Source organism: Coregonus clupeaformis, chromosome 27 (assembly GCF_020615455.1).
Source record: "Coregonus clupeaformis isolate EN_2021a chromosome 27, ASM2061545v1, whole genome shotgun sequence".
Taxonomy (NCBI): domain Eukaryota; kingdom Metazoa; phylum Chordata; class Actinopteri; order Salmoniformes; family Salmonidae; genus Coregonus; species Coregonus clupeaformis.
Genome location: NC_059218.1, coordinates 14,511,827 through 14,535,460, shown reverse-complemented (window position 1 = coordinate 14,535,460; position 23,634 = coordinate 14,511,827). Strand labels below are relative to the sequence as shown.

General features: G+C 46.1%; 1 protein-coding gene across 1 annotated transcript in view; it reads left to right on the top strand.

Annotated features, from left to right (window-relative positions):
• The window catches only part of LOC121541393 (cAMP-specific 3',5'-cyclic phosphodiesterase 4D-like), a 44,057-nt gene that overhangs the window by 9,615 nt on the left and 10,808 nt on the right, over window positions 1-23,634 (top strand). The window contains exons 2-6 of the mRNA XM_041850368.2: window positions 17,952-18,045; window positions 18,911-19,092; window positions 21,794-21,892; window positions 22,098-22,262; window positions 22,666-22,765. Of these exons, the coding sequence (XP_041706302.1) occupies window positions 17,952-18,045; window positions 18,911-19,092; window positions 21,794-21,892; window positions 22,098-22,262; window positions 22,666-22,765 (640 nt within the window). The remainder of the gene's footprint in view (window positions 1-17,951; window positions 18,046-18,910; window positions 19,093-21,793; window positions 21,893-22,097; window positions 22,263-22,665; window positions 22,766-23,634) is intronic.

Below are 23,634 nucleotides of genomic sequence, written 5' to 3'. Positions count from 1 at the left end.
CTTTGGCAAGGTCGCAGCTCCCATCACCTCTCTGTTGAAAGGTGGGACGTCCAGGCTCCGCTGGTCTGCTGAGGCTGACAGGGCTTTCAGTAACCTGAGGGTTCTGTTCACCTCAGCCCCGGTACTGGCCCATCCCGATCCATCACTACCGTTCATAGTGGAGGTGGATATGTCCGAGGTAGGGATAGGCGCTGTCCTATCTCAACGCTCGGGCACGCCACCCAAGCTCCACCCCTGTGCCGCCTTCTCCAAGAAGCTCAGCCCGGCGGAGCAGAACTACGACATTGGTGATCGGGAGCTGTTGGCTGTTGTCAGAGCCCTAACTTTGTGGAGGCACTGGCTCGATGGGGCGAAACACCCTTTCCTTGTCTGGACTGACCACCGTAACCTGGAGTACATCCGGGCAGCAAGGAGGCTGAACCCTCGCCAGGCCACGTGGGCCCTGTTCTTCACCCGGTTTGATTTTATACTATCCTACATACCGGGTACTAAGAACGTGAAGGCAGACGCACTGTCATGGCTGTACGTCACAGACGAGAGGCCCATAGACCACACCCCCATACTCCCGGCCTTCTGCATTGTGGCACCGGTAGTGTGGGCGATGGACACGGACATAGAGCGGGCGTTACGCTTGGGCAGGCTTCGGCGTTCGTCGTCACCGGCCTTCTACCCACTGCCACTCCTCATATCTTCATTCCATTTGTTTTGTCTTGTTTATTACACACAGCTGGTTCATATCCCCTCATCAGTACCTGTATAAGTGTTCCCTCTGCCCCCTTGTCTTTGTGTGTGATTGTTTATTGTAGCGGAGATTATAGCTTGGTGGAGCTCGATTCTATTGTGTATCGCTGGGTTATTCACCCGTGTGTGCCTTTATTTCCCCAGTACGCCATTTGTCCGCACTGGTGTGTATTATGCATTGCTGCGTACCACTGTTTATTGATTAAACCATTTATTCTGTGATTTCCTCTCCTGCATCTGACTCTGTCCAACATCACCCGCTACACATATGGAATCATGTAGTAACCAAAAAAGTGTTAAACAAATCCAAATTAATTTTATATTTGAGACTCTTCAAATAGCCACTGTTTGCCTTGATAACAGCTTTGCACACTCTTGGCATTCTCTCAACCAGCTTCATGAGGTAGTCACCTGGAATGCATTTCAATTAACAGGTGTGCCTTCCTAAAAGTTAATTTTGTCACGGGTTACAAAGCCAGAACCCAGAAGCAGACCAGGACAAGGTGAGTTGAAACGAAGGTGAATATTTATTTAACAGATTCAAAAGCGATGCTGAATAATCCAGGGAACAGAGCGGGCGGCGGAGATGAGTTGGTGGGGGTGCAGTGACAGGTCCAATAATGGCTCGGCAGCCGCCGACCACCAGGAAGGGGTTGGGTGAAGGTTCCGGGTGAGTGACTGCAGATAGAACAAAACGGAGGTAAGTACACAGCAAGCCAACAAGGTGCAAAACAACAAAACTAACGCTAGAAGCTCCAAGGCTGATACACTGACAAACATACTGTTCATGGCTCACGATCCGGCAGGGAATGGATGTCAGGTCAGAGCTTAAAAAGGGTGATGATCAGGACCAGGTGTGCAGATCGCTGATGGGATGCAGGTGCGGTTAATCAGGAGAGCTCCCGCCTAGCAACGTCGCCCGGCAACCAGGCAGGGAGCGTTCCAGAACCCTCAGGAAACTGGAGATTCCGAGCAGAAAATGACAACACAGGCAGGAACCGACTCAGGATGCAGGGTTCATGACAGTACCCCCCCCTCCGACGAACGCCACCGGGCGGACTACCCGGAGCGCCAGGATGGAGGCGGTAGAAGTCACGAAGGAGGTCAGCATCAAGGATCTGTCGCCGAGGAATCCAACTCCTCTCTTCAGGACCATACCCCTCCCAGTCCACGAGATACTGGAAACCCCGGCCCCGCCGTCTGGAATCCATAATGCGTCGCACCGTGTAGGCAGGACCACCTCCGATCATCCGAGGGGGAGGAGGAGGAGGCGGAGGGGGCAATAGAGGACTGAGGAGAACAGGCTTGAGGCAGGAGACATGAAAGGTGGGATGGACTCTGAGCATTCTCGGTAACTTGAGTCGAACTGCAACAGGATTGATCACCTTCTCCACCACAAACGGACCAATGAACTTCGGTGACAGTTTCCTAGACTCAGTCCGTAGAGGCAGATCCCGTGTGGCCAACCAGACCCTATCTCCGATGGTATAGGTGGGAGCGGGAATCCGGCGACGATTCGCCTGGAGCTGATACCGGTCAGAAACTCTAAGGAGGGCCTTTCTGGCCCGATGCCAGGTCCGGTGGCAACGACGAATGTGGGCCTGAACAGAGGGCACTGAGAGATCCTTCTCCTGAGAAGGAAACAAGGGAGGTTGGTAGCCATACAGGCACTGGAAGGGAGACATCCCAGTGGCAGATGTAGGGAGAGTATTGTGGGCATACTCAACCCAAGGCAACTGAGAGACCCAGGAGGTGGGGTTGGAGGAGACAAGGCAGCGTAGCGTGGATTCCATCTTCTGGTTGGCTCTCTCCGCCTGACCATTAGATTGGGGGTGAAAACCAGATGTGAGACTGACTGTAGCTCCAATGGCCAAACAGAAGGACTTCCAGACAGCAGAGGTAAACTGAGGACCACGGTCGGAAACGATGTCACTGGGCAACCCGTGGACCCTGAAAACCTCCCTAACCAGGATCTCGGACGTCTCAGAGGCAGAGGGAAGCTTGGAAATGGGCACAAAGTGGGCAAACTTGCTGAATCTGTCCACGATAGTCAGAACGACCGTGTTCCCCTCAGAAGAGGGCAACCCAGTGACAAAGTCCAGGGCCAGATGCGACCATGGTCGCCGGGGAATAGGGAGGGGGTGAAGTAGTCCAGAGCTGGGCCGATTGGCACTCTTATTCTGCGCACACACTGGACAGGCAGCAACAAACCTCCGAGTATCCTCTCCCATGGCAGGCCACCAAAATCGTCTGCGAAGTAACGCCATCGTCCGAGCCACGCCAGGGTGACAAGCCATCTTGCTGGCGTGGGACCATTGGAGGACAGCAGAACGAACCGACTCAGGCACAAACAACCGACCGGGTGGACCGTTACCGGGACCGGGCTGCGTCCGAAGGGCCGCCATAACCTCCTCCTCAATCTTCCACATAACCGCTCCCACGACACAGTTCCGGGGAAGAATCGTCTCGGTCTTGGCCCCACTCTCCTCCGTCTTGGAGAACATCCGGGACAAGGCGTCCGCCTTGCCGTTCTTAGATCCAGGTCGGAACGTCAGGGAAAAATTAAAGCGTCCGAAAAACAAAGACCACCTGTACTGACGGGAGTTGATACGTCTAGCCGATTGCACGTAAGCAAGATTCTTGTGGTCAGTCCAGACAATAAACGGTTGCTCCGCCCCCTCCAACCAGTGGCGCCACTCCTCCAAGGCAAGCTTCACCGCGAGAAGCTCCCGGTTACCCACATCGTAGTTCCTCTCCGCAGACGAAAGACGACGAGAGTAGTAGGCGCAGGGATGGAGTTTACCGTCAGTGGAGCATCGCTGGGACAGGATGGCGCCAACCCCCACATCAGACGCATCCACTTCAACGACGAACTGACGGGCCGTGTCAGGTTGAGAGAGAATCGGTGCGTTGGTGAATCGCCTCTTCAAATCCAGGAACGCTCGATCCGCCTCCGGATTCCAATTGAAGGTCCTGGTACTGGAAGTCAGGGCAGTTAACGGAGCGGCCACACGACTGTAATCCCGGATGAATCTGCGGTAGAAATTCGCAAACCCCAGAAACCTCTGGAGCTGCAATCTCGTACCGGGCTGGGCCCATTCCAGAACCGCCCTAACCTTCTCCTGGTCCATCCTAATCTCTCCCCTGGAGATGATGTACCCGAGGAAGGATGTAGTGTGGGCGTGAAATTCGCACTTCTCGGCCTTCACGAACAGACGATTCTCCAACAATCGCTGCAGAACCTGCCTGACATGCTGGACGTGGTTGGAAGGTTCCTTCGAGAAGATCAGAATGTCATCCAGGTAAACAAACACAAAGAGACCGATCATATCTCTCAGGACGTCATTCACCATACTCTGGAATACAGCTGGAGCATTGGTCAGTCCAAACGGCATCACCTGATACTCGAAGTGACCCATCGGTGTATTGAAACCCGTCAACCACTCGTCCCCCTCTCTGATCCGGACCAGGTGATACGCATTGCGTAGGTCTAGCTTGGTGAACACAGTAGCACCCTGTAAGGAGTCGAAGGCAGAGCTCATCAAGGGCAGGGGATACTTGTTCTTAACCGTGATATCATTCAACCCCCGATAATCAATACACGGTCGAAGAGAGCCATCCTTCTTACCCACAAAGAAGAATCCTGCCCCCAGGGGTGATGACGAGGGACGAATGAGACCAGCAGCTAGGGACTCCTTGATGTAGGTCTCCAAAGCCTCACGTTCAGGTCGGAAGATACTGTATAACCGTCCCTTGGGATAGACAGCTCCAGGGAACAGGTTGATGGCACAATCATATGGTCGGTGGGGAGGGAGTGACAGAGCCCTCTGCTTACTGAACACTTCCCCCAAATCGTGATATGTCTCGGGAACCAGGGACAAATCTGGGGGTTTAGCCTCAATCACCTGACTGGGAACCGAATGGGAACAGGCAGTCTTGAGACAGTTAGCATGACAATCAAGGCTCCAACTAGTTACCTTGCCAGTCACCCAATCGAACGTGGGATTGTGTTCCTTCAGCCAGGGGTATCCAAGGACCAGAGGAACATGGGAAGAAGGCAGAATGAAGAATGAGATCACCTCAGAATGATTCCCTGACAACAGCATCTTAACCGGTTCAGTCCTCATCGTGATACGTGCCAGACTACTGCCGTTCAGAGTGGTAGCTTCAATGGCTTCCGGTAATTGCTCCTTGGAAAGCCCCAGCTGTTCCATCACTTCGGCATCAATAAAGCTCCCATCGGCACCTGAATCGACAAAAGCGTTAATCGCTAAGCTCTGATTCCTGTTCATGAGGGTAGCCGGGAAACGGGGTCTGACAGAGGTATTGAGAGGTTGAAACTGGCTCGCTAAAAGTCCTCCCAACTTTAGCGAGCCGAGCAGTTTGACGACCGCCGGGAACAAGTGGAGATGTAATGTCCCGAACTACCACAGTAGAGGCAGCAGTTGGTCTTACGTCTATGTTGGCGCTCCTCCTTGGTTAACCCGTGCCGCCCCACTTGCATGGGTTCAGAATCGGGAGGCAGGACCTCTCCACTAATCCTGTGTGGTGGACAATGATCGACGTATTCTGGTCCACCCCCCGACCCGACTGGGAACTGAGAAGCTGATCGACTGGACGGGCCCCATTGCTTCTCCCTCCTTCGCTCTCGAACTCGGTTATCCACCCGAATAGACAAGGCTACCAAGCTGTCCAGGTCACTAGGCTCCGGATAGGAGATCAACTCATCCTTGAGCTGCTCCGACAGGCCCTGGTAAAAGGCCGCTTGCAGAGACTCCTCATTCCACCCACTCTCCACAGCCAACGTCCTGAACTCGATCACGAAGTCGGCAACGCTGCGAGTTCCTTGGTGAAGCGAAAACAGGCGCCTAGCTGCGTCCATACCTCGGACGGAATGGTCGAATAGCTTCCTCATCTCGGCCGTGAACTCCTGGTATGAAGCCATGCAGGTGTCCTGTCGTTCCCAAACGGCTGAAGCCCACTCCAGCGCTCGACCACGCAGCAACTCAATAACAAAGGCTATCCTAGCCTTGTCTGTGGCATAAGAGTTGGGCTGTAGATCGAACACCAATCCACACTGCATAAGGAAAGAACGGCATCTTCCCAGCTCCCCCTCATATTTATCCGGCGTCGGAACCTTGGGCTCACGGAAGGACACAGCTCCAGAAGCGGCAGGCGAGATGGGTGAAACCGGTAGTGGGTTCTCCACCGGCAAACTGAGCTGGGCCTGGATCTTCGTCAGACTGGTAGAAAGGTTCCGAACTGACAACGCTATCTCCTGTAGTGCCGTGCTATGGTGTCCCAACATCTTCTCCTGATGGGTAATGGCATGGCGAACAGAGTCCAGGTCCGCTGGGTTCATTACTGGCCGGATCGTTCTGTCACGGGTTACAAAGCCAGAACCCAGAAGCAGACCAGGACAAGGTGAGTTGAAACGAAGGTGAATATTTATTTAACAGATTCAAAAGCGATGCTGAATAATCCAGGGAACAGAGCGGGCGGCGGAGATGAGTTGGTGGGGGTGCAGTGACAGGTCCAATAATGGCTCGGCAGCCGCCGACCACCAGGCAGGGGTTGGGTGAAGGTTCCGGGTGAGTGACTGCAGATAGAACAAAACGGAGGTAAGTACACAGCAAGCCAACAAGGTGCAAAACAACAAAACTAGAAGCTCCAGCTCCAAGGCTGATACACTGACAAACATACTGTTCATGGCTAACGATCCGGCAGGGAATGGATGTCAGGTCAGAGCTTAAAAAGGGTGATGATCAGGACCAGGTGTGCAGATCGCTGATGGGATGCAGGTGCGGTTAATCAGGAGAGCTCCCGCCTAGCAACGTCGCCCGGCAACCAGGCAGGGAGCGTTCCAGAACCCTCAGGAAACTGGAGATTCCGAGCAGAAAATGACAACACAGGCAGGAACCGACTCAGGATGCAGGGTTCATGACAAATTTGTGGAATTTATTTCCTTTTTAATGCGTTTGAGCCAATCAGTTTTGTTGTGACAAGGTAGGGTGGGTATACATCAGATAGCCCTATTTGGTAAAAGACCAAGTCCATATTATGACAAGAACATCTCAAATAAGCAAAGAGAAATGACAGTCCATCATTACTTTAAGACATGAAGGTCAGTCAGTATGGAACATTTCAAGAACTTTGAAAGTTTCTTCAAGTGCAGTCGCAAAAACCATCAAGCGCTATGATGAAACTGGCTCTCATGAGGACCACCACAGGAATGGAAGACCCAGAGTTACCTCTGCTGCAAATGATAAGTTCTTTAGAGTTACCAGCCTCAGAAATTGCAACCCAAAGAAATGCTTCACAGAGTTCAAGTAACAGACACGTCTCAACATCAACTGTTCAGAGGGGACTGTGTGAATCAGGCCTTCATGGTCGAATTGCTGCAAAGAAACCACTACTAAAGGACACCAATAAAAAGAGACCTGCTTGTGCCAAGAAACACGAGCAATGGACGTTAGACCAGTGGAAATGTGTCCTTTGGTCTGGAGTCCAAATTTGAGATTTTTGGTTCCAACCTCCGTGTCTTTGTGAGACGAGGTGTGGGTGAACGGATGATCTCCGCATGTGTGATTCCCACCGTAAAGCATGGAGGAGGAGGTATTTTGCTGGTGACAGTGTCTGTGATTTATTTAGACTTCAAGGCACACTTAACCAGCATGGCTACCACAGCATTCTACAGCGATACGCCATCCCATCTGGTTTGGACTTAGTTAGACTATCATTTTTTGTTTTTCAACAGGACAATGTCCCAACACACCTCCAGGCTGTGTAATGGCTATTTTACCAAGAAGGAGAGTGATGGAGTGCTGCATCAGATGACCTGGCCTCCACTATCCCGCGACCTCAATCCAATTGAGATGGTTTGGGATGAGTCGGACGTCAGAGTGAAGGAAAAGCAGCCAACAGGTGCTCAGCATACAGTGAGGGAAAAAAGTATTTGATCCCCTGCTGATTTTGTACATTTTCCCACTGACAAAGAAATGATCAGTCTATAATTTTAATGGTAGGTTTATTTGAACAGTGAGAGACAGAATAACAACAGAAAAACGCATGTAAAAATATGTTATAAATAGATTTGCATTTGAATGAGGGAAATAAATATTTGATCCCCTCTCAATCAGAAAGATTTCTGTTTCCCAGGTGTCTTTTATACAGGTAACGAGCTGAGATTAGGAGCACACTCTTAAAGGGAGTGCTCCTAATCTCAGCTTGTTACCTGTATAAAAGACACCTGTCCACAGAAGCAATCAATGAATCAGATTCCAAACTCTCCACTATGGCCAAGACCCAAGAGCTCTCCAAGGATGTCAGGGACAAGATTGTAGACCTACATAAGGCTGGAATGGGCTACAAGACCATCGACAAGCAGCTGGGTGAGAAGGTGACAACAGTTGGTGCGATTATTTGCAAATGGAAAAAACACAAAATAACTGTCAATCTCCCTCGGCATGGGACTCCATGCAAGATCTCACCTCGTGGAGTTGCAATGATCATGAGAACGGTGAGGAATCAGCCCAGAACTACACGGGAGGATCTTGTCAATGATCTCAAGGCAGCTGGGACCATAGTCACCAAGAAAACAATTGGTAACACACTACGCCGTGAAGGACTGAAATCCTGCAGCGCCCGCAAGGTCCCCCTGCTCAAGAAAGCACATATACAGGGCCGTCTAAAGTTTGCCAATGAACATCTGAATGATTCAGAGGAGAACTGGGTGAAAGTGTTGTGGTCAGATGAGACCAAAATCGAGCTCTTTGGCATCAACTCAACTCGCCGTATTTGGAGGAGGAGGAATGCTGCCTATGACCCCAAGAACACCATCCCCACCGTCAAACATGGAGGTGGAAACATTATGCTTTGGGGGTGTTTTTCTGCTAAGGGGACAGGACAACTTCACCGTATCAAAGGGACGATGGACGGAGCCATGTACCGTCAAATCTTGGGTGAGAACCTTCTTCCCTCAGCCAGGGCATTGAAAATGGGTCGTGGATGGGTATTCCAGCATGACAATGACCCAAAACACACGGCCAAGGCAACAAAGGAGTGGCTCAAGAAGAAGCACATTAAGGTCCTGGAGTGGCCTAGCCAGTCTCCAGACCTTAATCCCATAGAAAATCTGTGGAGGGAGCTGAAGGTTCGAGTTGCCAAACGTCAGCCTCAAAACCTTAATGACTTGGAGAAGATCTGCAAAGAGGAGTGGAACAAAATCCCTCCTGAGATGTGTGCAAACCTGGTGGCCAACTACAAGAAACGTCTGACCTCTGTGATTGCCAACAAGGGTTTTGCCACCAAGTACTAAGTCATGTTTTGCAGAGGGGTCAAATACTTATTTCCCTCATTAAAATGCAAATCAATTTATAACATTTTTGACATGCGTTTTTCTGGATTTTTTTGTTGTTATTCCGTCTCTCACTGTTCAAATAAACCTACCATTAAAATTATAGACTGATCATGTCTTTGTCAGTGGGCAAACGTACAAAATCAGCAGGGGATCAAATACTTTTTTCCCTCACTGTATATGGGAACTCCTTCAAGACCGTTGGAAAAGCATTCCAGGTGATGCTTGTTGAGAGAATGCCAACAGTGTGCAAAGCTGTAATCAAGGCAAACTGTGGCTATTTTTGTAGAATCTCAAATATAAAATATATTTTGATTTGTTTAACACTTTTCTGTTTACTACATTATTCCAAATGTGTTATTTCATAGTGTTGATGTCTTCACTATTATTCTACAATTGTAGAAATTGTAAAAAAAAAAAATGTAAAAATATAGAAAAACCCTTGAATGAGTAGGTGTGTCCAAACTTTTGGCTGGTAGTGTGTTTGACTTGTTAAGCACATTTTTACTCCTGCACTTATTTAGGCTTGCCACAACAAAGAGGTTGAATACTTATTGACTCAAGACATTTCAGCTTTTTCTTTTTGATTAATTTGTAACCATTTATATAGAGTGGGGAAAAAAAGTATTTAGTCAGCCACCAATTGTGCAAGTTCTCCCACTTAAAAAGATGAGAGAGGCCTGTAATTTTCATCATAGGTACACGTCAACTATGACAGACAAATTGAGATTTTTTTTCTCCAGAAAATCACATTGTAGGATTTTTAATGAATTTATTTGCAAATTATGGTGGAAAATAAGTATTTGGTCACCTACAAACAAGCAAGATTTCTGGCTCTCACAGACCCGTAACTTCTTCTTTAAGAGGCTCCTCTGTCCTCCACTCGTTACCTGTATTAATGGCACCTGTTTGAACTTGTTATCAGTATAAAAGACACCTGTCCACAACCTCAAACAGTCACACTCCAAACTCCACTATGGCCAAGACCAAAGACCTGTCAAAGGACACCAGAAACAAAATTGTAGACCTGCACCAGGCTGGAAAGACTGAATCTGCAATAGGTAAGCAGCTTGGTTTGAAGAAATCAACTGTGGGAGCAAGTATTAGGAAATGGAAGACATACAAGATCACTGATAATCTCCCTTGATCTGGGGCTCCACGCAAGATCTCACCCTGTGGGGTCAAAATGATCACAAGAACAGTGAGCAAAAATCCCAAAACCACACGGGGGGACCTAGTGAATGACCTGCTGAGAGCTGGGACCAAAGTAACAAAGCCTACCATCAGTAACACACTACGCCGCCAGGGACTCAAATCCTGCAGTGCAAGACGTGTCCCCCTGCTTAAGCCAGTACATGTCCAGGCCCGTCTGAAGTTTGCTAGAGTGCATTTGGATGATCCAGAAGAGGATTGGGAGAATGTCATATGGTCAGATGAAACCAAAATATAACTTTTTGGTAAAAACTCAACTCGTCGTGTTTGGAGTACAAAGAATGCTGAGTTGCATCCAAAGAACACCATACCTACTGTGAAGCATGGGGGTGGAAACATCATGCTTTGGGGCTGTTTTTCTGCAAAGGGACCAGGACGACTGATCCGTGTAAAGGAAAGAATGAATGGGGCCATGTATCGTGAGATTTTGAGTGAAAACCTCCTTCCATCAGCAAGGGCATTGAAGATGAAACGTGGCTGGGTCTTTCAGCATGACAATGATCCCAAACACACCGCCCGGGCAACGAAGGAGTGGCTTCGTAAGAAGCATTTCAAGGTCCTGGAGTGGCCTAGCCAGTCTCCAGATCTCAACACCATAGAAAATCTTTGGAGGGAGTTGAAAATCCGTGTTGCCCAGCGACAGCCCCAAAACATCACTGCTCTAGAGGAGATCTGCATGGAGGAATGGGCCAAAATACCAGCAACAGTGTGTGAAAACCTTGTGAAGACTTACAGAAAACGTTTGACCTGTGTCATTGCCAACAAAGGGTATATAACAAAGTATTGAGAAACTTTTTTGTTATTGACCAAATACTTATTTTCCACCATAATTTGCTAATAAATTCATTAAAAATCCTACAATGTGATTTTCTGGAATTTCTTTTCTCATTTTGTCTGTCATAGTTGACGTGTACCTATGATGAAAATTACAGGCCTCTCTCATCTTTTTAAGTGGGAGAACTTGCACAATTGGTGGCTGACTAAATACTTTTTTTCCCCACTGTATATGCCCATTTAGCAGACACTTTTATGCAAAGTGACTTACATTACAGTGAGTTCAGAATTTTTTTGTATGTGTATGTGATTACATTTACATCATTTAGTAGACGCTCTTATCCAGAGCGACTTACAAAATGGGGGTGGGGGAAGAAGGATTACTTTATACTATTCCAGATATTCCTTATAGAGGTAGGGTTTCAAGTGTCTCCGGAAGGTGGTCAGTGACTCCGCTGTCCTGGCGTCGTGGGGGAGCTTGTTCCACCATTGGGGTGCCAGAGCAGCGAATAGCTTTGACTGGGCTGAGTGGGAACTGTGCTTCCGTAGAGGTAGGGGAGCTAGCAGGCCAGAGGTGGATGAACGTAGTGCCCTTGTTTGGGTGTAGGATCAGAGCCTGAAGGTAAGGAGGTGCCGTTCCCCTCACAGCTCCATAGGCAAGCACCATGGTCTTGTAGTACATGCAAGCCTCAACTGGAAGCCAGTGGAGTGTGCAGAGGAGCGGGGTGACATGAGATAACTTGGGAAGGTTGAACAACAGACGGGCTGCAGCGTTCTGGATAAGTTGAAGGGGTTTAATGGCACAGGCAGGGAGCCCAGCCAACAGCGAGTTGCAGTAATCCAGACGGGAGATGACAAGTACCTGGATTAGGACCTGTGCCGCTTTCTGTGTAAGGTAGGGTCGTACTCTGCGAATGTTGTAGAGCATGAACCTGCAGGATCGGGTCACCGCTTTGATGTTAGCGGAGAACGACAGGGTGTTGTCCAGGGTCACGCCAAGGTTCTTTGCACTCTGGGAGGAGGACACAATGGAGTTGTCAACCGTGATGGCGAGATCATGGAGCGTGCAGTCCTTCCCCGGGAGGAAGAGCAGCTCCGTCTTGCCGAGGTTCAGCTTGAGGTGGTGATCTGATATCCACACTGATATGTCTGCCAGACATGCAGAGATGCGATTCGCCACCTGGTTATCAGAAAGGGGAAAGGAGGAAATTAATTGTGTGTCGTCTGCGTAGCAATGATCTCTGTGAGCATTGAACCCATGACCTTGCTGGCGCCAGGCTCTTATCAAGTCGGCCACACAGAGCCAGATAGTCCCATGACCTTCCTTAAATATTCCATTAACACTCTGTAAGAATTATATCATCAACAGTTAGTGGTAGGGTTTATTGTTACATTTTCTTTTTTTCCCTCTCATATTTCCAGTTTCTCTTGCCTGCGAGATTGTGGTCTGTCTGTGTAGACTATTTGTTGCACTACACATAGTGTTTGGACATAGTTGTCTTTTCTTAGAGCACCTGTGGAGTCTGTCATCAACAATGAAATGTTCCCTCTTTTTTCATGCTCTCATGCTTGAAAAACAGTAGTCTGTGTGTGTACATACTGTGTTAATGTGGCCATATCTCTCTGCTCTCTCTCTCTGTCCATGTACAAAGTCATTATCCACAAAACCTCCCAAATGTGTGTTTCAGTTATCTAATCCTCCTGGACACAATCAGTCTCCCTGGTTGTGCAGGCCGGGACCGAGGGCTTTTTAGGGACCGATAAGCAGGGATTTCAGCCTAAACACTGGCTTCTTTATACAGAAACACCACCTAATCCTGAAAGCACCATTGTCCGATCCAACCCCTGGACACTGACTACCATTCTTCCTGCATGCCATGGTAACTCTTGACTCCCATTCAAGCCTTGTTTCTAACCCCCCTAGGCCAAGTCTGTTTCATGACATTCTCCTTCATACACTATATCTGGTGCATTGAGATGTTCAGCTTAATATAGTTCATGGCAGTTATTTTGTTTTCAAAGTCATGCCATGTGGTATGAGCAATATGTCTGTTTTGGAGACAGGGATGGGCGAGATGGGCTTGTCTCAATTGTAATTGTAAATAGAAGCATTTTTACTTCAAGCTTTTATGTCTGTATGTTTTTAGTGTAAGTGAGTTAGTAGTCTTTGTTTTTGCCTGATCTAAATGGTTGAAATGACCTTCAACTCGGGTCCACATAGAATTTAAATCCTCAGATTGTGAAATGTGACTGTGTGTGTTAAAACCAATCCTCTCTCTTTCACCCTTCCTTTCACCCCTTTTCCCCCTACCTTTGTTTTCTTGTGTATGTTTTTCCCGCTGCACTGAGCATGCGCCTGACTCACCGGCATCGCTCTGCCCAGCTGCATACTGATGAAGGCACACTCACACACACTCACACTGTGCACAGACAGACAGGTCTAGACATGTGCCACACACACACCCCACCTTCGCTACAGACCTGAATGCTCACCCCTGTTGCCATGGAAACCATGCTGTCAATTCAATCCCGGCTCTGTACTCTGAGTAAGGGCAGCAACAGGGGCCAGAGAGAGAGAGAGAGAGACAGAAGACAAGACAGTGTGTATGCATGTGCGTCTGTCTTTCTGTCTGTGTCTCTTAGCAGGCATTTTAAATATTCCTCAATGTGATTGCATTCACCACATAAGGTCACAGTTTGATTATACAATTGTCATGGAAATTCTTACACAGGGACACTCAAAGTACATTTTAAATGAATCATTGTTCATTATCAGCACACTGGAGTGGTTCCAACAAACTTGATGCACCATAGTGAATGTCTATCAGGAGCTCTTACGAGGCAGTCCCGTTTAGTTCCCTTATATACTGCAGACAAGTGATATTTCTATGAATTAGCTTATTCATAATTAATGAATCATTAACGTTTGCTTCATTCATGTGACTGACCAATACTGGGTCATGCATGTGACAGACCAATACCTCACAAGGCTTCTTCTCTAAGCTGAGACCTTGAAACTGAGATATCTTTCGTTCTCAAAACAAGGGTCTGGGCGTACTGCCAAATTGCAGATACTGATAGTGAGGGTTCGTTCAATCAGTCACTTGCATGAACACAGAAAACAGTTATTAGAAAAGCACAAAGATAGAACACAAAAAAACAAGCTATGAGGTCGAAGGAATTGTCCGTAGAGCTCCGAACAGGGTCAAGGCACAGAAATGGGGAAGGGTACCAAAAAATTTCTGGAGCATTGAAGGTCCCCAAGAACACAGTGGCATCTGTCAAACTGAGCAATCGGGGGAGAAGGGCCTTGGTCAGGGAGGTGACCCCTGGTAGAGTGCCAGACGGAAGCCACTCCTCAGTAAAAGGCACATGACAGCCCGTTTGCCAAAAGGTACCTAAAGACTCTCAGACCATGAGAAACAAGATTCTCTGGTCTGATGAAACCAAGATTGAACTCTTTGGCCTGAATGCCAAGCGTCACGTCTGGAGGAAACCTGGCACCATCCCTACAGTGAAGCATGGTGGTGGCAGCATCATGCTCTGGGATATTTTTCAGTGGCAGGGACTGGGAGACTAGTCAGGATCGAGGCAAAGATGAACGGAGCAAAGTACAGAGAGGTCCTTGATGAAAACCTGCTCCAGAGTGCTCAGGATCTCAGACTGTGGTGAATGTTCACCTTCCAACAGGACAACGACCCTAAGCACACAGCCAAGACAATGCAGGAGTGGCTTCGGGGCAAGTCTCTGAATGTCCTTGAGTGGCCCAGCCAGAACCCGAAAGAACATCTCTGGAGTGACCTGAAAAAACTAGCCAAATACAGGTGTGCCAAGCTTGTAGCGTCATACCGAAGAAGACTCAATGCTGTAATCGCTGCCAAAGGTGCTTCAACAAAGTACTGAGTAATGGGTCTGAAAACGTATGTAAATGTGATATTTCAGTTTTTTATTTATAATATATTTGCAAAAATGTTTTTGCTTTGTCATTATGGGGGTATTGTGTGTAGATTGATGAAAAAACTATTTTAATAAATTTTAGAATAAGGCTGTAACATAACTAAATGTGGAAAAAGTCAAGGAGTCTGAACACTTTGCGAAGGCACTGTAAATAATACAAAACACAAACGGATTACCAGCCACAATTGCTTCACTGACAGTAATGCAATATAACATTAGTTACAGAGCGTAGTCGTGATCCAGGAAATATCAGTATAGATGAAAAAAGATAATGCACTAGCACGGGGAGTGCGCAGTACTCTGTGTGTGCATCCTCCACACTCTCGTCCTATTAAGAACGTACTCAAGAGAACGTCCTCGAAGAACGAACTCGGAGTAGGGGAGTGTGGAGCACAGTAAGTAGTATACATATTGAGAAACACCCTATGTCTTGTGAGTGTTCACCAAACATATTGCTTTAGATTACACAAGTGCAAGTATGCACATGTGCACATGCCACACACACGCACACACACACACACACACACAAGATCTGAGTAAATCCACAACCATTTAGACACCAAGGTGAGGCCAATAGTTAGAGAGATGCACTGCGAGGGCTTTCAGTTTGTATTAATGTATTCCACAGTGAAAATAGAACACCAAATGAAGGATCATCAAGCCCCGGTTCAATTTGGGCTTGATGATCGCTGATTGGTTAGCTCTCAGCGGTGGGCTGATGCGATTGGGTGAGATGTGGGCAGGTGTTGACAGGAGTGCAACCAAGTTAGGTCCGCTCTGAAGAGCTAGTCGAAGACTCAGCTGACTAGCGTCCTCGTAATGTAGCTACCTGTCTTACGGACACTTCCAATGCTCTAGGTCCCGTTCTATCCGGTTATTCAGCATTGGATTTTTTGGGGGGAGGATAGTACTTTATCATTGATGTTATAGCCATACCTAGATTAGGGATTTTTTTGTGTATTATTTGGATCAATTAAATTTTTCCCCTATCTTACTCCTTCTGTATCCGATCTTGTTACAATCCCAAGGGTTTATTTGCCTGAAAATAATTTGTAGATTATTCCATCAAGGCCATGGAGACACTACCTTATGGATTATGCCATGATTGATTGTATAACGATGATTAGAGGGATACCTTTTGTGTACGTGTTTTGGATCTATCTACGTTTGATTTTACTGCATCGAAAATGCCTGAGGCAAACTACTTACGTTCTCTGTCATGGGGGTACATAAAGGTACAGTATGTTGACCTTGATGCTGATTTAGAATTCAAGCAATTTCAGGGCTAAGTTCATTAGGCATCAAATGGAAAAACACAGACTAAAACAGGGACAGACTACCTGGTCCAATAAGAAACACTCATTTTCGCTTTCCGTTGCAAAATATTTTCCATTGTGTGCCGTAATCAACAGCTCCCAGATAGCCAATCTTATGCTAAAGCTTGTAGGTTCGAGTTGCTGCCTTTGGATAATGTCTACAGTGTCATTCCAAAAACTTGAGAGAAGGCTTTACTTTACTGGTTTGTTAAGTGTTTTCATCAACGCAGTCATTTTCATTGAGGTAAAAAGGTCAAATAATGTGACATCGTTGTGATGTGATGCTCTGTGATGTAGAGAGAATGAAGATAACAGTACTAGTCCAGGCACTAGTCGCATTTCCATCTCAAGTATTATGTCGGAATTCCACACGTTAGCCATTTTGCATAGATTTGTTTATGCAAATGTACTGCTGTGATGTTGGTAGACTGATGTATTTAGCTGTTTTGTTGTTGAGGAAGAGCTGCCTTCTTTATCTCTTGCAAAGTCAAATTATGTAAATGTAAATAGTAATTCACTCAAGTATTTTGTGAATAGTATGTGAAATAAGGCAAAAACAATAGTTGGGCAGTAACTTATCCTTGAATCAGACCACATATACTACATAGTTGCTACTCACAGTATCTGTGAGTGTCTGCTGAAAATGCCTCAGATTCACAATGCATGGTAAAAACATTTGATAATGACAGAAATAAAATATAATCAATTTTCCGCTTAAGTTTTCATGTACTGAATAAAATAGCAAATATGCCCCCTCTGGTCATGGCATGTGCGCTCTAGCCAACAGCTGGCATGTACGGTGTGGGTATGGTAGTCTACATGATGAGATTATTGTGGATAAGTGCGAGATTATTTTATTTGTCAAACGGCAGCCAAGGATCGATCATCATGTCACCAGAATAAGACCCTCGATATTTATTGAAAAGGAGCATCAAACTCATCATCGTGCACTTTCACCACTGTGGGAAGTTCATCATAACATATTTTGTATCTGTAGCCTAATAATTCATGCTTTCCCAAGTCGAAGTGGGAAGACCACAGCGTGACTCCAAATTTACTCCGATATGATGATTATTCTATCAATATTTGCGCATAATGGCGTTTCCACCGCCATTTCTTACATAATTAATTTTACAGACACAAGATCCCACATTGTCTAGTGTATTTTGTTTTGTCGACATTTGGAAAGTTTACAGACAAATCTGTTGTTTCCATCAGGCCTGTAGTGACAGTTTTTATCCGACATGTACCCCCCCTCTCTCTCTCTCTCTCTCTCCCCCCCTCTCTCTCTCTCTCTCTCTCTCTCTCTCTCCCCCCCCCTCTCTCTCTCTCTCTCTCTCTCCCTCTCCCCCCCTCTCTCTCTCTCTCTCCCTCTCTCCCCTCCCTCTCCCTCTCTCCCTCCCCCCCTCTCTCTCTCTCTCTCTCTCTCTCTCTCTCTCTCTCTCTCTCTCTCTCTCTCTCTCTCTCTCTCTCTCTCTCCCTCCCTCTCTCTCTCCCTCTCTCTCTCTCTCTCTCTCTCTCTCTCTCCCCCTTTCTATCTCTCATTCTCTCTGTCTATCTCTTTTTCTTTCTCTTCTCTCTCTATCTGTGTCCAGTTCAAGAGGATGTTGAACAGGGAGCTGTCTCACCTGTCTGAGATGAGTCGCTCGGGGAACCAGGTCTCTGAGTTCATCTCCAGCACCTTCTTAGGTAAGACTGACTGACCTTGCTGTTCTGTTATCAGTACTTATAACAACAAGTACAAGTACCAATCCTCCAAGGTTCCCAAACAGTCCCCAAGAGTCAAGTAAAGAATCTCAATCACTCAGTCCACAAAAATGTGCCCCGAAACTGAAACTCCCAATCCCCAAAAAGCCTCCAAATCATTTGGGTATAGGGCAACACGGAAACAGAATTACGCTGAGACTCACATTTTTCACTTTAAAATGTATGCTAAACAAAAACCATTAATTTAAAGTGTAACAAACCATACAACTATATGCACAATGACTACTTTCAACAATTTACACAGTAAAAAATAAATATAAACATTTACTAGAAAAACTGTGCAGATGCAAAGTTTGGTAACAGAATTATGGTAAAATCTCCCTCAGTTTTATACTGTTACCCAACTTTGTATCTGCACAGTTCTTCCTGTAAATGTGTTTTTGTAAAATAAATCAGTAGAAATTGTTAAGTAGTCTATGGTTTGCTAAACTTTGAAATCAATGTTTTTTGTTTGGTATACATTTTAAAGTGAAAAACCTGAGTCTCAGTGCAATTCCGTTACGGAATTGCCCTATAACAAACCATGTCGTTTTATAAAATTAGACCATGGGCGACATGCATGTGTGTTTTGTTTTGTCAATGAGGACCAATCCTAACTTGAGATCAGGGTGCGTAACTGAAGTCTTCAAATGACCTCAATGCATGATTATTGGAGAGTGCGATCTCAAGTTAGGATTCAGCCTTCAAGCACAAAATATGCTACTTTTTTTTAAAACTTTGTATATTGTCTAACAGTCCCTCCTTCTCGTCCTATATCTATCCCCTCCTTCCTTCACTCTTCCCCCAGACAAGCAGCATGACGTGGAGATGCCATGTCCGCAGATGCAGAAGGAGAGGACGGACAAGAAGAGTGCCAAGCCAATGTGTCAGATCAGTAGTGTGAAGAAGCTGCAGCACAGCACCAGCCTCACCAACTCTAATATACCACGCTTTGGGGTCAAGACCGGGACAGAGGACAAACTGGCAAAGGTGAAGGAGCATTTTGACATTATATTTACATTTCAGTCATTTAGCAGACGCTCTTGGCTTCTCTTAGCCAGAGTGACTTACAATCAGGGTATTCAACTAAGGTAGGTAAAACAACCACATATAGGAGCAGTCTTTTGGTTGCGCTTTTGTTTTACAGAGTAAAGTCAATTATTTATCTGGTATGAACTTGAGGAAGGCACTTAAAGATGCAACCGGGATCTTAAGCACTTACAAATTCCTAACATATTGTACGAATTGGAATTTGTAACATATGGGTATAACATATGGGTATATGGATATAATATATGTTGTGGTTATAATTCGTAACATATCGTGTGGCTCAGTTGGTAGAGCATGGCGCTTGCAACACCAGGGTTGTGGGTTCAATTCTCACAGGGGACCAGTAGAAAATGTTTGCACTCACTACTGTAAGTCGCTCTGGATAAGAGCGTCTGCTAAATGACAAAAATGCAAATGATTGGCTTAGTACTCAATTGTGCATCACTTTAACCTCTAACTACATATAATAATAATACGCCATTTAGCAGACGCTTTTATCCAAAGCGACTTACAGTCATGCGTGCATAATTTTTTTTTATTTATTAATTTTATTTGTGTATGGGTGGTCCCGGGGATCGAACCCACTACCTTGGCGTTACAAGCGCCGTGCTCTACCAGCAGGCTACATAATGTCCCTGTGAGTTTTGGCTGGGCCTTTATCTGGACTTTTGTATTTTTCCCAAGGTGAAGTGTAGCCTGACCTGGACCTCTTCATTGTTCTATCATTCTATTTTTATTCTAGGCATTATCCCACTGATCCTTGATAGTACTTTACGGCACCATCGTAGCTAGCTAGAGATTACCACCAGCGCTAGACCAAGTTCTAGTGCTTATTAAACTTCCAGCACTTATCACCACTCAAGATTTAAGCCACAATCGATAAAGTTTCTGGTAATAGGATGCCTAAAAGGGCAATCTCTGTAATGTCCAATATAGTGATATGGACTAAATTGATTCTATTGAGATCCAGGTAATAGGGTAAAAGGGTCACCTATATAATGTTACGCCACAGTGGTTTGCTGATTGGCATACGGGGCATGTGGTAATACGGGAGATGGGCTGGATTCAACCAAACATGCTATGTGGTATGAACACCCAATCTGTAAAAGTAGCGAAGTAGCTGTGAAGATACACCCTATATTATTAAGATGATACTGGCTTAGGGTTTTGTGTCCCTTAATTTTCAGTTAGACTGTGCTACAGACATTGCCTCATACATCTTTACTTAGAATGTGATTTGATACAGCGCAGTGCGGATAAACCTACAGTGTTGTTTTGATTGAACTCCAGACTATACCTGAGTTATTAATTTTTGTTATGGGAAATGTGTAATTATGTGTATTAATGTATATAATTTCTCCTTATAGTACACTACATGGCAAAAGTATGTGGACACTCCTTCAAATTAGTGGATTTGGCTATTTCAGCCACACCCGTTGCTGACAGGTGTATAAAATCGAGCACTCAGCCATGCAATCTCCGTAGACAAACATTGGCAGTAGAATGGCCCATACTGAAGAGCTCAGTGATTTCAACGTGGCACCGTCATAGGATGCCACCTTTCCAACAAGTCAAATTTCTGCCCTGCTAGAGCTGCCCCAGTCAACTGTAAGTGCTGTTATTGTGAAGTGGAAACGTCTAAGAGCAACAACAGCTCAGCTGCTAAGTGATAGGCCACACAAGCTCACAGAACGGGACTGCCAAGTGCTGAAGCGCGTAGAGCGTAAAGATCGTCTGTCCTCGGTTGCAACACTCACTACCGTGTTCCAAACTGCCTCTGGAAGCAACGTCAGCACAAGAACTGTTCGTCAGGAGCTTCATGAAATGGGTTTCCATGGCCGAGCAGCCGCACACAAGCCTAAGATCACCATGCGCAATGCCAAGCATTGGCTGGAGTGGTGTAAAGCTCACCGCCATTGGACTCTGGAGCAGTGGAAACGCGTTCTCTGGAGTGATGAATCACGCTTCACCATCTGGCAGTCTGATGGACAGATCTGGGTTTGGCGGATGCCAGGAGAACGCTACCTGCCCCAAAGCATAGTGCCAACAGTAAAGTTTGGTGAAGGAGGAATAATGCTCTGGGGCTGTTTTTCATGGTTCGGGCTAGGCCCCTTAGTTCCAGTGAAGGGAAATCTTAACACTACAGCATACAATGACATTCTAGACAATTCTGTGCTTCCATCTTTGTGGCAACAGTTTGGGGAAGGCCCTTTCCTCTTTCAGCATGGCAATGCCCCTATGCACAAAGCAAGGTCCATACAGAAATGGTTTGTCGAGATCGGTGTGGAAGAACTTGACTGGCCTGCACAGAGTCCTGACCTCAACCCCATCGAACACCTTTGGGATGAATTGGAACGCCGACTGCGAGCCAGGCCTAATCGCCCAACATCAGTGCCGACCTCCCTAATGCTCTTGTGGCTGAATGGAAGCAAGTCCCCGCAGCAATGTTCCAACATCTAGTTGAATGCCTTCCCAGAAGAGTGGAGGCTGTTATAGCAGCAAAAAGGGACCAACTCAATATCAATGCCCATGATTTTGGAATGAGATGTTCGACGAGCAGGTGTCCACATACCTTTGGCCATGTGGTGTATGTTTGGAGGAAAGTGGTGTGTCTAAAACGGGCCATGATGTCTGATTTCAGGAGCTTGAGGACGTCGATAAATGGGGCCTTAATCTTTTTAAAGTCACCGAGCTTTCGGGGAACAGGCCTTTAACAGTCATGATGTACACAATTTTCCAGGTAAGAACGTTTATACAAATTTACTGTGTGTGTGTGTGTGTGTGTTATATAAGTTTACTGTGTGTGTGTGTGTGTGTGTTTTGTGTGTGTGCGCGTGTGTGTGCGCGTGCGAATGTATGTGTGAATAGCAGTCAGTTGATCCATTATTCGGACATTATTCTTGATCCTTTTTGACCAAGTGTCTCATGTTTTCTCTCATTTTCAGGAAAGAGATTTATTAAAAACATACAAAATACCATTGGACACCTTTATAACCTACCTGATGACTCTAGAAGACCATTACCATGGTGATGTAGCCTATCACAATAACATCCATGCTGCTGATGTCACCCAGTCCACTCACGTGCTGCTGTCCACGCCTGCTCTAGAGGTAGGGAATGTACTGTCTCCGTCACTTCATGGGGGGAACATTTGTTGGGAGGATTTGATACAGTGCTGTCAATATGGCCATCTCTTTTAACTTTTTGGCTTATGTTTTGTTAATATTGCGAGTTTTAAACACAGCAATTATATCTGTTTTTATATTTGTCTTTATATGTAACCTGATTTGGGTTCATTAGGAACAGAAAACGTTTTAAAACATTTTGCAATGGATAACAAAAATGACAGTTTCTTATTAGACAAGTCCTGGTAGTCCCTCTCTGTTCCAATCTGGTTTCTTCCCTTTTGAATGACCCTGGTTTTGATGGATTGAACAGTGAGGTTCATACAGTCAGATCGGGTTCATTGTTTTGTTGTGCTCATATAGATTGTTCCACCTCTTTTCTTCGCAGGCTGTGTTCACAGACCTGGAAATCCTAGCTGCCATCTTTGCTAGTGCTATTCATGACGTAGACCACCCGGGGGTCTCCAACCAGTTTCTCATCAGCACCAGTGAGTGGTCTTTCCAGTGCCGTGCAGTTATGAGCTTTTCTGCCTCCCATGACATGCCGTTTTTGCCTTTATCGCAGTGCTAATGTAGATGGCCGTTTTAAGATGAGCTTTTCTCTTCTGTGTTTGAGTGATTCTTTTACACACATAGTGAGTGTCAGAATGGTTTGCTGCTGACATACTTAAGCATTTTATAACCTCTTTCAATCCCACACATGCGCACACGCTGGCACACATGTAGAGAAGACAGACAGACAGACAGACACACACACACACTTGGATCCATCTCTCTGCGGGGAATCCCCTTCATTAGACATGCAGACAGGAGGCGATGACTCTATATCAGTTCATTGTGGACCACACAAAGAGACTTCTATCATTCCCAGACTGTGTGTGCTTGTGCGTGTCTGTCTGTCTATGTGTGAGTGTGGATGGACACTCCCTGACTGGGTTAGTAGCCCCAGAGGCATGCTACTCACAGTCATAAAACCATTTTATAAAGAAGGTAAAGAATGTACTGTGCATAATCTGAGAAACATGTGACATACAATAGAATACATACAATGATCTGCTAAACAATGATCTGCTAAACATGTGTATGTGACCAAAACAAGCCTTGACCCCGATCCGTTTGTGCTGTATACAATCAAAAGATATATATATAAAACAAATATTTGTCACATACACGTGTTTAGCAGATGTTATTGCGGGTTTAGTGAAATGCTTGTGCTTCTAGCTCCGACAGTGCAGTAATATCTAACAAGTAATATCTAACAATTTCACAACATATACCCAATACACACAAATCTAAGTAAGCAATGAATTAAGAATATATACATATATGGACGAGCGATGTCAGAGCGGAATGGACT